General features: G+C 40.5%; 2 protein-coding genes across 2 annotated transcripts in view; one reads left to right on the forward strand and one right to left on the reverse strand.

The window, feature by feature from the left end:
* The window catches only part of Cenpj (centromere protein J), a 41,983-nt gene extending 41,134 nt beyond the window's left edge, over positions 1–849 (forward strand). Inside the window, exon 17 of the mRNA XM_005355446.3 lies at positions 488–849. Within this exon, the coding sequence (XP_005355503.1) occupies positions 488–680 (193 nt within the window). The 3' untranslated portion in view covers positions 681–849. The remainder of the gene's footprint in view (positions 1–487) is intronic.
* Positions 850–2,237: 1,388 nt separating this feature from the next.
* The window catches only part of Rnf17 (ring finger protein 17), a 47,231-nt gene continuing 35,849 nt past the window's right edge, over positions 2,238–13,619 (reverse strand). The window contains exons 14-20 of the mRNA XM_005355450.3: positions 12,974–13,030; positions 11,500–11,616; positions 9,409–9,571; positions 7,876–8,011; positions 5,321–5,510; positions 3,314–3,413; positions 2,238–2,886 (exon numbers count right to left, since the gene is read on the reverse strand). Coding sequence (XP_005355507.3) covers positions 3,315–3,413; positions 5,321–5,510; positions 7,876–8,011; positions 9,409–9,571; positions 11,500–11,616; positions 12,974–13,030 — 762 coding nt within the window. The 3' untranslated portion in view covers positions 2,238–2,886; position 3,314. The remainder of the gene's footprint in view (positions 2,887–3,313; positions 3,414–5,320; positions 5,511–7,875; positions 8,012–9,408; positions 9,572–11,499; positions 11,617–12,973; positions 13,031–13,619) is intronic.

Consider the following 13,619-nt stretch of genomic DNA (forward strand, 5'->3'; position numbering starts at 1 on the left):
AAAAGGAAAAGAGTTTTTAAATGAAAAAAAAAAAAACAAAGAAAAATGCTGAACACTTCTCATAGTAAAAATACAAATAAATCCATTAAAAGAAACTTTGATGGTCACATGTAAAGGCCAACTTGGTAGCTAGAATGAAATATTACAGTTGGGAAGAGGACCAAGGAGCGTGTTTAGGAGAAGAAATAATCGCCAGAATCAAAAGGCTTTTAGCTAGCTTTCCTGTTGTGTGTTTCTTTTCTTTCTATTCTTATATACTGTTGAGGAATGAACCAAGGTCTCATGCCCACCAGGCAAGTATTTTTCCACTGAGCTACCTCCAGCTCTGTTTTAAATTTCAGGGGCCCTGTAGCTCAGGCTAGTCTTGAACTCTGTCCTCCTATCCTTGTCTCCCGAGGGCTGGTATTACAGTCATGTGCCTGCCACTATGCCTAGGTCCTACTGATATAGTTTTTAAAGAAATTATATTCTGGTTTAAATTTTACAGTGATGGCAACAAAATCATAGAGTTTAATAATGGCCAAAGAGAGCTTCATACTGCCCAGTTCAAGAGACGAGAATATCCAGATGGGACTGTTAAAACAGTCTATGCAAATGGCCACCAAGAGACAAAGTACACATCTGGTCGAGTCAGAGTAAAGGACAAAGATGGTAACGTTCTAATGGACACGGAACTGTAAAGATCTTCATGGGATTAATCATGAACTAACACTAAATAGCTTTTCTGTTCAGAGTATGTACATTTCTTGTGTTCAGTTGTTTAATTTATAGTGTATGTGTGTGTGCATATGTGTATGTCTAAATGTAAAGATTATTTGATTTTTAAAATTAAAGTTTTATCACAGTTTCTTCCTGTTTTACATTCTTTGAAACACAGAAGCAGCTAGCTCCCCTAGTGTGTCTTTCTACAATTAGGAAGAGAAAGCACTATTACTTTGTTGTAGACTATGTACAGTTTTTTTTTTATTGTTTTTAACATCTGTGCTTTTTTGTTACTGTTTTTTTGAGACTGGGCCCCACTGTGTATCCATGACTAGCCTGGAACTTACTCTGTAGGTCAGCATAACGTTGAATTCACAGAGATCCACCGGCCTCTGTGTCCCCAGTGATAGAATTAAAGCCATGTGCCACCACACATGGCTTGTGCAGGATTTTAAAATAAGAAGTAGAAGAGGTGTCTCAAATACTTGCTCCCCAGGCTGTGGCTTCCCAGAAAGTGAGCATCAAAACATTATGCAGCCAATAATAAAATGAAAACTGTCTATTTACTGCTACAAAGACTCATGAACACAAATAGGCCAAACCATATTACAAGTAGTAAATAGTCTTAGGAGAACGCAGTTACAACCTGGGTGCTGTATAACTTGTCAAAAACAAAAGCAGTGGACTGGAGAGATGATGGCTCAGTGGTTAAGAGCCCTAACTGCTCTTCCAGAGGTCCTGAGTTCAATTCCCAGCAACGACATGGTGGCTCACAACCATCTATAACGAGATCTGATGCCCTCTTCTGGCCTGCAGGCATATGTGCAGTACAGAATACTGTGTACAAAAATAAATCTTAAAACAAAACAAAACAGGGGCTGGAGAGATGGCTCAGTGGTTTAAGAGCATTGCCTGCTCTTCCAAAGGTCCTGAGTTCAATTCCCGGCAACCACATGGTGGCTCACAACCATCTGTAGTGAGGTCTGGTGCCCTCTTCTGGCCTATAGACATATACACAGACAGAATATTGTATACATAATAAGTAAATAAATATTAAAAAAAAAACAGAAGTAGCAGGCATGAACAAATTACAGCCTTCATGTTGTTACCAGAGACGTGTTAGGCAGCACAAGCAAGCCAAGAAAGGGCAAGTTGCTCACTGTAAGTTAACAATAACTAGGACAATATAGGTATTGACAATTACTCATTAAAAAATATCAGTTCCAGTTGATTTAAGAACTGAATGGCCAGGAGGTGGTGGCGCACACCTTTAATCCCAGCACTTAGGAGGCAGAGGCAGGCGGATCTGTGTGAATTTGAGGCCAGCCTGGGTCCTCAGAGTAAGTTCCAGGACAGCCAGGGCTATTACACAGAGAAACCCCGTCTCGAAAATCCAGAAACAACAACAGTAACAACAAAGCCCCCCAAAATAAAACAAAATCCTAAATGTGAAAAACAACAAAACACAAAACTGTTACCAGTCTAATGTGGAAGAATTTTTAAGTAGGGCATAAACTTTAAAAGAAAAGGTGCCAACTGCCATCTTCAGCAATGTCTAACTTTTCAAAAGTAACTACTCCTTGACCTAGCAAATTCTTCTACTACTACGCACATAGAGGAAGAACCTCTCACATGTATAAGGCCTATAGGAGAATGCAACTGAAAAACAACAGCAAAGCCCAGTAGCCAGCTCAACAGCCAACAGTAAGGTCATGCACTCAGACGGGCAGGGAGCTTAGTGCAGTAGAGCTGCCACCAACACAGCAAAGCCAACAGTGGAAACGTTACCTAGGCTTAATGGTGCTCAGTCTTACAGATTCATATGCAGCTACAATACAAAGACTTATGTAGCTATACACATCAAACTCAATCATACCTCTGTAAGGAAGTGGGGGATGGGGTGAGACACTGCAGGACCATCAACAGTTTTGATATTTCTTAAGCAAAGTGTTAGTTAATAACATGAACTAAAATTTCTATGTGCCTAAATTTTATTTTGAAATTAAGTAAAAACAAAAGTTTCAAAGAAAATATTAACTTTTCCCCACACCATTCTTTAACAATATAACAAATATGACTGAAGGAGGAAAAATGATACCACTGCAGAACAAGTTAAAAGTCAAACCTGAAATGGTATAAATCTAACAAAAAACTTTCTGGGCAGCTACAGGTGCTCTTGTACACCTGAAAAAACAAACAAAAAAAAATGTTAGTGTAAGACTTGCCTTTAATGCTTTATTTTAGCTGAACCACTTGTTAGCTGGCTGGGTCCCCCAGTGCTTCTGTATGCCTGCTATTTGGTAATAAGCACAAGTAACTTGTGGTGCCTACTGTCCTGTTTGGTTTGCCCCATACCCATCAGACTAGGGCAGTCATGACAGTCATTCCTGATCATATTTACAAATACAAGGGGTCATTGATAATGGTGTTCCAGGGGCAGAAAGGCCTAAGGTGACAAAATCTGGAGGAGAGTTCTTATAGAACTTCATCTTTTGAGAAATTAGAATATCTGAGGTGCTTTCATAGGCAATTTAGCATTAATCTCTGCCATAGCAGTCATGTGTAGACACACATCTGCTGACTAAATATTTGATCAAGAATGTACACTTACATCATTCATCTTTATCTGCAAGCCCCAATTCTACCAAGGACATATGAACTGGGTACTGTTCATCTTCATATAATGTCACTATTTGTTCTGGTGCCTGAGCCTAAAATTGAAAGATACAGTTATCAGCTGGGCAATGGTAGCACGCACTTTTAATCCCAGCACTCAGGATGCAGAGGCTGGCAGATCTCTGAGTTTGAGGCCAGCCTGGTCTACAGAGAGTTCCAGGATAGTCAAGGCTACACAGAAAAACCCTGTCTCAAAAAACCAAAACAAAACAAAGAGATAGTTATCAAGAAAATAATAATGTAGCTGGGTGTACACCTGTAATCCTAACAGTCAGGAGGCAGAATCAGGAAGATCAAAAACCAGCACCAGCAAATAAAACACAGTATTGTCTTGGGTGTCCTTTCCCTCCTCCATGCCTTCTTTGACTGGGAGGAAGGCTCCTAAGACTAATTAATACTCTACCTTCAGAGGGCATCTTTGATGGTTTCCTGCTAAATCCTATTCCTTCCATTCTCCCCCATTAAAGTACCTTTACATTCTATACTCCACACATTATATCCGCTATGCATAAACTAAAATTTGGCGGCTCTTCATAGAGATGAAGATATTTATATTTACAATAAGTACTTGGCCAGCCTGTACTTTCACTGACTTCTTGAGAAACATCTTGTATAAACTATGTACAGCATGCATGATACAAAATAGGAGTATTCCAGAAGTATTTTCTAGTAATAGCCTTGTCTCACCATGAGCCTTATGGAAGGCAGTGTGCAGAATTCTTTGTTCTAGGATCTGGCAGAGAATATGAAGGAGGGAAGCAGGAGGGCCTGAATACCAGTCGTAAGGACCAAGGGCAACCCAGAAGCTACCTTCTATGTCACCAGCTCAGGGCTGTGTCAAGGAGGTCTGGGAGTCCTGGGGTTTATAATGTTAAACCAGAAGCCAGATTTTTTTTGTGTGTGTGTGTGTATGTGTATGTGTGTGTATAAACTTTCCAGTTCTAGGATACTATGCAAAACAAGGTTCCTGGTTGCCTGTGGGATACTACTGTGATATGTTAAGCTTAAAAAGATTTAGATACTATCTAGAGTATTTTTTTTAAATCTTTTAAACTAATCTGTCTTTGTGTATGAATGCTTTGCCTTCATGATCTAAGTTCACAGTGTATATACAGTTTCAGCAAGCTCAGAAGAGGGCAAATTATAGAAACAGGGGTAGACAGTTGTGAGCCATTGGGAACCAAACCTGGGTCCCTCTGCTAGAGCAGCAAGTGCGTGCTCCTCACTGGAGCTACCTCTCCAGCCTCCTGACCTGTAGTTTTGATATAGGTCTGGCCACCTTAAAGTTCCAGTCTCTCTGACCATAGTGCTCCTCAGTTTTCAGGATGCAGCTTGGGTGTCATTTTCTAGGCCTACTTTCCTAGTGAGTTACTTGAGTGCCTACTAAGAGGTTTCTTAAGTACCTTTCCAGGTCTCTTCAGATGAAATAATAATTTCTTACATTTCTCCCGAGCCTACAAAATTACCTATACTTCTACTATACTTTGTTTGATCTTACCTCTGATTAATGCTATGCATGCTTGTTTTTCATTAATTGTAGGTTCTTTGATTATAGGATATGCATCTTTATATTTTATATTACTCATTATATGTATCACTTTAGGATAATAAAGTTTGTTAAAGCTCATTTTTTTCTTTAGTGGGTGTGACAGGGCCCAGGGTGCTGACCACCTGCTTGCATATCCTGAATGGGGATCACAGGTGTACCTCACCACACTTGGTTCACCAGGGTTTTGTGCATGTGAGGCAAGTGCTCTACTGAGTTCCATTCCAAGCCCCCCCCACAGGAAGAGTTAGCTAGCCTTAAGACTGAAGTCTATAGTCTATGCAGCTTTCTGTGCTTTAACTATTGTTCTTAAGCAGAAGCAAAACACTTTGAAAAGTTAGTAGGGTTTATGTAAACAGCTTTAAGGTAATTTGGCTAATTAAAATAGATAATTACCACAGAGGAAGCGTAAAGTTGTTTTCCTTGGAGACAGTCTATCATAGTCCACAATGCTTCCATGCTCCACTTGGGACAGTATGGTATTCTTGCCTTTCCCGAGTCACTTAAGGGAGGTTTAAATCCTGCCAAGAGAACTTTTATGGCCTGGGCTGGATATTGCATAAGCTGAACAGGAATCTGACGGAGTCTGTTACAAAAGAGATTGATAAAATGATCACAATGTCACAATCCAAATTCTCATATTTAAAACTCCATCACTCAAGCTGGGCGGTGGTGGCGCACGCCTTTAATCCCAGCACTCGGGAGGCAGAGGCAGGCGGATCTCTGTGAGTTCGAGACCAGCCTGGTCTACAGAGCTAGTTCCAGAACAGGCTCCAAAACCACAGAGAAACCCTGTCTCGAAAAACCAAAAAAAAAAAAAAACAAAAAACAAAAAACCAACAACAAAAAAAACTATCACTCAGTAGAAAACAAAAGTTTCATGACACTGGAATTTGTGAAGATGACACTAGGAGCACAGTGAAGAAAAGCCAGAAAAACCAAAGCCCTTGGGCACTGTTACTGATGTAAAATGGTACTGTTGCTATGGAGAATCATATATGAAAGTTCCTTACATAGTAAAACAGAGTATGTGGCCCAGCAATTCCATTTCTGGTATACATTTCAAATTTAACAGGGTACCTATATACTCATATTCATTACAGCCTTGTTCACAGTGCCAATGCCAATTCATGAAGGGGGTCTGAAGTTGAGACAGACACATGCAGCAGCCTTAGGAAGCAAACTGGCATATGTCACATGGATGAATCTTGAAGACTAGATAAAGAACAGAAGGGGCAGAAAGTAGCTTACTGGGCTGAGGGTGAACTGGAGCATGGTTATTTAATGGGCCGAATTTCTGTGTAGATTGATTTAAAATGTTTTGGAAATGTAAAGTATAAAGTTGAACAATATTGTGAATGTACTTAGGAGCCCATTAATTGTACACCTAAAATACTAAGATGATAAACTTTATATATATCCTATCAAAATAAAAATCTATATTCAAAATTCCCAATTTGGGGCTAAAGCAATGACTCAGTGGTCAAGAGCATATATTCCTCTTGCAGAGGACCTAATCTGGAGTCCCGGTACCTATATCTGGTGGCTTACAACTACTAGTAAATTCAGTTCCAAGAGGATCTGATACCTATGATCTTGTTTGATACCTGTGCTAATCGGCATTAAACCCATATACATACACATAAGTAAAAAATAATAAAATGGATATATTTTTAAAATTATCAGTCCAGTCTGATGGTATATATGTGTGTGTGTGTGTGTGTGTATATATATATATGCCTGTAAAGTAACTGTAAAACTAATGAAATGTATCAGTTTTAATGCATTAGTGCAAAGCCTAGTTGCAAATAAAATTAAAATAAAAAATAAATAAAATTAAGCAAAAGAAAAGCGCTTCTCCTTGGAGTAATTTAACCAAGAACAAGCCCAGATCTGAGTCTTCTACTTCATGCTCTCCATGTCTCTGCCCCTGCCTGTCTGTTATGAGTCTAAATATATGCCTGCCAGCTTGCCTGAATGCTGCCTTAGGACTCCATCTGTCCCTGTGTCTGTGTGTCCCTAACAAAGGCCTTTGCTCCCTCTTTTACTGAACAGCAGAGAAAGCATCACATGGGAATGAAATGAGAGACACTTTAGAGAAATGTTTAACAGAATTTTATGAGTGATGAAACTTTACTAACTTCAACCCATCCCCACTGACACAGATTAACAAATACTTTATTATAAAGCAATGTCTGTTTGTTGCTTTCAACATATATGACATTCATTTTTTTTAAAGATTTATTTATATATTATGTACACAGTGTTCAGCCTCCATGTATGCCAGAAGAGGGCACCAGACCTCATTATAGATGGTTGTGAGCCACCATGTGGTTGCTGGGAATTGAACTCAGGACCTCCGGAAGAGCAGTCAGTGCTCTTAACCTCTGAGCCATCTCTCCAGCCCCCATGACATTCATTTTTATAGGTTGCTTTTCAACCTATTTGTTGCTTTTAACAAATGATTTTTCATAGCACTCATACACTGTTTTCTGAGTCAGAGGTATGGAAGACTACAAAATTTAAGATTAAAGCTATGCATTAGTTTAGGTTGTAAAAGTTGATTACACGGGAAACCCAAAGCAAGTAAGGTTGGATTTTATCTCTCTCTGTTTTCAAGACAGGGTTTCTCTGTGTAGCCCTGGCTGTCCTGGGACTCACGCTGTAGATCAGGCTAGCCTTGAACACAGAGATCTGCCTGCCTCTACTGAGATCAAACGTTATGTGCCACCACTGTCTGGCTATTTTGTTCCCTTAAAGGCAGGTTAAATAAGCAGTTTGGGTGAACAGTCAGCAGTCTCAAGTCTTAAATGACCTCACAGTGTGGTCTCATAATTCTGACTGTGAGGTCCAGCAAAAGTTCCAGTCTCTTAGAATGCAACAGATATTTCATAGTAATGTGTTGCCAGAATGAAGAAAAGCCTCTTATTCAACTTTTTCTTCTCTTTTACCTGTTTACTGTTAGCTTCTCTGTGGACCCATAATCAACAAATAGTACCAGGACAGATAAAGGATTGAATTCTTTAATGGAAATGATCTTTGCTCTGTACCACAAGCCGTCAGCATATTCTGCAAGGCAAGGCATTTCTGGAAAAGCAGAAAGAGGGAACAAATCATAAATTTAAAAAAGTACAAAGAAATAAATATATAATCATATGGTCACTACACAGAACTGAAGACTGTCTGGCCTTGTGGTGGCTTCCCCTTTTCTGCCTACATTTATCAACTTTTCTCATTAATATCTAAGGATTATGTTTTGAAGAAAGACACCTGCCCATCCTCAGATTTCCTAGTTCCACTTTCACACAGGTAAGGTCACACTGGCAAAAAATGGGGATGTAGCTCACTGGTAGAGTAGAATACTTGCTCCACATGGGCAAAGTCCTGATTAGATCCTCAGCATTGGAAAAAGAAAAGCAACCGTGGAGGTATAAAGTAGCTGTGAAATAAACAGACCATGCGTGTTTAGATCCAGAAATTGCATTATGTCCCAACTAGGACTTTCCTGGAGGTATGTATGAATGAGGAAGGATTTTCCTTCTGGACTGGAAAGTCTGTGTACACAAAACCCACCTGATGAGTTTCCTCTTACACTCATTTGGTAACTGTGAGGCCTAAGTGCACAGCGCCCTTGCAATCACTGCAGATGCAGCCAAGTGATACCTGCTCACTGTGCTTCTGTAATGGGCCTGGGAGGGGGGAAGGGGTTGATGCTGCTTCATGCTGGGAGAGGTAAGAGAAGACAAGACCTCCAAAATGGGGAGAGCTGAGCAAGAGACTTTTACTGTGATAGACAGTCTGAGGGAAGGACAATCCAAGCAAAAGCAGTTATCAGCCAAAATAAGTTATAGCCTACCAGAAGATTATCAAGTTAAATCAGGTAAGAAGTTAGGATGGTATGTTTTACCCTTCGCTTAAACATACAGCTACATTCAACAGACCATGAATAAATACAGCTCTATGCCCCATTCAGGAAAATGTGAAGATACTCCTGGTATTCAGGGACTGTCAATGGCAAGTGGGTAAATTTTCCTCAGAAGAGAATCATGGGTATTTAATAAAGATGTGAAGAACAGACTGAAAAGGAGAACGTAAGAATTTTAACTTATCCTGACAAACCATTACAGCCTCAGAACTGTCGTCCAGGTTATTGTAGTCAGTCATTACCACTGCAGTCTGAAAGTCAGCTTTCACAAGTTGAGCTAGGGGGAAAGTCTCAAACTTAAAAACAAGCATCCGTAGACCCTTAGTTTTCCAGCTCACCTGACTCTTGCATAGTGAAACTGTCCCCACAAGAGAGACATGTTACTTCATGCACTTGGGTCACTTCCTAATTTAGGAAACGGGTGCCTTTAGGATCTAGAAAGCCTACATGTGAAGCTGAGGAGAGGAGATGCCACTTAAATTATAAATAACCCTCCGAACTCCCTGCCCATTGGATACAGGGCAATCTTACCAAGAACCTGGGCGCAGCATGAGCATACCTGAGCTAAAGTCTGTCAGGGGAGGGAAGTTCTCCACATCCCTGTTGTATCTCTGCAGTGCTTCTTCTAGGTTCTCTGACTCAGATTCCCAGCTGATTCCACTGTCATCTGTGTCACCAGGATGGTGAGAACAGCTTTCTGCAGAATCAAGGCAAATATACACCTACAAGGGAGTGGCAGGGAGAGAAGGAACGCCTTGCAAATTCTGTAATTTCTTGAATTCACCTAACGGGTGGCCTCCAGTCAGAGCCCGGGCCACTGCCTCCTGTTCTGTGGCTCTGTGGGTGCCCTCTGTGTCTTGCCACACTGATCTTGAAGCCAAGAGACTTAACTGAAGAAGAGTGTGGTTGTGAAGACTGGTTGTAGAAATGTGTGCTCCAGGAAGTACTAAGCTATGCTTGGAACAGTCTCTTGAAATGGCCCCAAGCCAGCAGTGAGCCTTCTAGACATATCAAGTGAATACTTACTTGTTCTGAGACAGAGTGTCATGTAACTAATACTGGCCTCAAACCACTACTCATCTGCTTCTACCTCCCGAGTTCGAATCCCAGGCATGTATCATCATACCTGGCAATGACTCTTCAGAAGTGGATTCTATAGTCCCCATCAGTATCTTGACTGCGACATAATGAAGTATTGAGCTAGACTTAATTAAGAAACTATTTGGGTTTTGACCATCATGTACATTTTTAATTAAAATTATTTGACATGTATTTATATTGTGGGGGAGGCACATGGGTACCAGAGCACATGTGTGGAAGTCAGAGGACGGCTTAAATGACCTCACAGTGTGTATAATTCTGGCTGTGAGGTCCAGCAAAAGTTCAAGTCTCTTAGAATGCAAGAGATATTTCATAGTAATGTATTGCCAGAATGAAGAAATCCCTAATTTATAAACAACTTTAAAATAACATTTCTTTTAACAATGAGGTAAAATTTTCTCAAGAAATAGCTCTAATTACACTTTCATCCCAGGTAAAACAAAGAATTCTTATTTAGTTAGGCCTGGAGAGACAGCTCAGTAAATAAAGCACTTGCCATGTAGGCATGAGGACCTTTGACCTTGGCACAGGCACACACACCTCCACACATGGACTTATCGTCTAGAGACAAAGACGGTCAAATACCATGAATAGACAGTGTGGGAAATGTCTTAAGTAGTTCAGAAAAACCAGAGCAAGGATAAGAACATAAGTTCAGTGCAGGGAGAGATATAAGGGTGAGATGTTCAATATTTCACAGAAGGGAAAGGTCCACCTTAAAAACATAAGTAATCAGGCAAATAGGATATGCTTACTTGGGCTACACATTTGGGGCTGAAGAGATGGCTCACTGGTTAAGAGCACGAACTGTTCTTCAGAGGACCTGGGTTTGTACCTCAGCACCCAGGTGTTGACTCATAACCATCTGTAACTCCATTTAGAGATTCTGCACAACCTCTTCGGGCCTCTGACATATAACACCCGCAGGTATAAAAAAAGTTAAAAATGAATATGCTTTAAGAATAACCTGGGGAGCCGGGTGGTGGTGGCGCACGCCTTTAATCCCAGCACTCGGGAGGCAGAGGCAGGCGGATCTCTGGGAGTTCGAGACCAGCCTGGTCTACAAGAGCTAGTTCCAGGACAGGTTCCAAAACCACAGAGAAACCCTGTCTCGAAAAACCAAAAAAAAAAACCAAAAAAAAAAAAAAAGAATAACCTGGGGTTGGAGTAGGAGAGAATGCTTAGTAGTTTAGAGCAGTTGTTGCTTTTGTAGAGGACCTGGGTTCAGCTCCCAGCACCCACAATATAATGACTGGAAACCATCTAATTTCAATTCCAGGAGACCTGATAAAATCTTCTGATTTCCATGGGCACCAGGAATGTATGTGGTGCACATACATATGTATAGGCAAAAACCATAACATTAAATAAATCTAAATTTAAAAAATTTAAACAATCCATATAAGCATATGAGTAAATAAAAGAAGACGGCCCTGGGAAATGGGTAGATGCCTAAGAAACACCAGTGTCCGAGTACCAACAAATATCCGACAACCCGACAGGATGGCTCCCGTCGTTTGCAGTTAGGAAGATGGAGACTGACACGTACTTCGTTAGGTGAGACGATGTGCTTCACTTGCACAGCATACCGCTCCTCTGGTGGAGGGAGAAGTGAAGACAGATACGGTGGTAAAATGGGAGCCTCCATTTCAGGCAAAAGCAATTCCTAAAACCACACAACAAATTAAATTTCAGAATGGTAATCATGAAGATTAACATAAAACTTCATTATGGGGCCAACTTATTTCAGTTACCAGAACCAAGTCCTCCTAAGTACTGAACACCACAAAAAGCGGGTGACTCATCGTTCTTTGACTCCTCACTTCTAAAGAAGGGTTAAACAAAGGCATGCAGGTCTACTGATGTATATCTACATGGAGACAGAATACAGTTGACAGTTTCAACAATGACTACCTCTAAGGAGTGGAAGGTACAGAGTGGGTGACATTTCCCACACATACACCTTCTCTGAGACAGGTCCACAGGCTGGCCTGGAATTCCCAGAGATCAGACTGCCTTACCTCCCAAGTGTGGGATTAAAGGCTTGTTGTGTCCACACTGGGCTGCCTTATTCTATAACATTCGTTTACTTTTGTAAGTAGTTTTTAAGGAAACTAAAATAACACACAAATGCTCACAGGAGGTAAGTTAAAGTCACTAAGAAGGTAAGACATTAAGTTCTATAAAGTACAGGGAAAGCAAACACATACGATTCTCAAGAGGATCGTGGGAGCCAAGCGCTAAGGAATACACACATGGTGCAGGTAAAGGATAAAGGGCCATGTATTGTTTGACCTCATTTAATAGGAAGATCCAGAGAGACAAGATTGAGTGGTGACCAGAAGCGCAGAAGGAAAGCATAGAAGACAACTGTAGTTGTTTCTTTCCGAAATGTTCTTGTTTTAGTAGTGCTAGCTGCACAACTCAGTAAGTATTAAAATCCAATGAGTTATGTATTTGAAGAAAGTACATTTACAGCATATAAACAGTAGCTCAATAAAATGGTTATATTTTGAATTTTTTTCTTCATTTATTTTTTTTCCAAGGCAGGGTATCTGTGTGTAGCTCTGGCTATCCTGAAACTCCCTCTGTAGACCAGGCTGGCCTCAAATTCAGAGATCCATTTAACTCTGAGTGATGGGATCAAAGGCATGGCTCTTCTTTTAATTTTAAAGTAATTTTTGTGGCTGGGCATGGTAGCACACACCTTTAATACCAACACAGTTGGAAGGCAGAGATAGGTGGAGCTTAGTGAGTTTGAGGCCAGCTTGGTCTACAGCTTCATAGTGAGACCCTGTTTCAAAATTTTTTTTCTTAATTTATTTTTGTGTGTGGTAAGAGCCAGACGGCATGTGTGGTGGTCAGAAGACAGCTTGTGTGAGTCAGGTCTCTTCTCCCATCCCCTGGGTTCTGGGGATCAAACTGTTCTTGCTAACTGCCCTTTCAGCTAAGCCAGCTTGCTGGCTATGTATCAGATTCTTTCTATTGCTGAAAGTTTCCAAAATATCTGGGTTGTAACTTACCTCAAATCTTATTTTCCAGTGTTCATCTTCATATTTTTTATCCTGACCTCTTGGTTTCTGAAATAATAGTGTATTATTTATCAGTTAAAAACTACTTTTATCTTCTAACAAAATACTTCTTTAAAAAAATTTTTTTATACTTTGCAAAAACTAGATGCATAAGTCATGTTGGCATTCACTCTGCAGACCAGGCAGGACTTGAAGTCACAGAGATCCACCTGCCTCTGCCTCCCTAATGCTGAGAAATGGCTCAGATTTTGTTCTTGAAAAAGACCTGGGTTCAATTCCTAGCACCCATATAGCACCTCACTGTTTGGGGCACAAAGGTCCTTCTACTCACAGAGAAGCACTAAGAGAATCAGGAATGTTAATCATACCGGGGTGTCTTTCTTCAATGGAGAAGATAAAAATCAAACACCTGTATTCCATCCAGAAAGCTGGGAGTGGATTTGTTAATGAACTGATGGCCTTTTGCTCTCTGTGGAGGCAGACCTCATCCACTCTTTATCATAGAGGCAGAGCTCATCCACTTTTTATCACAGAGGCCGACTTCATCTACTCTTTATCATAGAGGCCGACTTCATCTACTCTTTACCATAGAGGCAGACCTCATCTACTCTTTATCATAGAGGCAGACCTCATCTAC

This window comes from Microtus ochrogaster, chromosome 17 (assembly GCF_000317375.1).
Source record: "Microtus ochrogaster isolate Prairie Vole_2 chromosome 17, MicOch1.0, whole genome shotgun sequence".
Lineage (NCBI taxonomy): Eukaryota > Metazoa > Chordata > Mammalia > Rodentia > Cricetidae > Microtus > Microtus ochrogaster.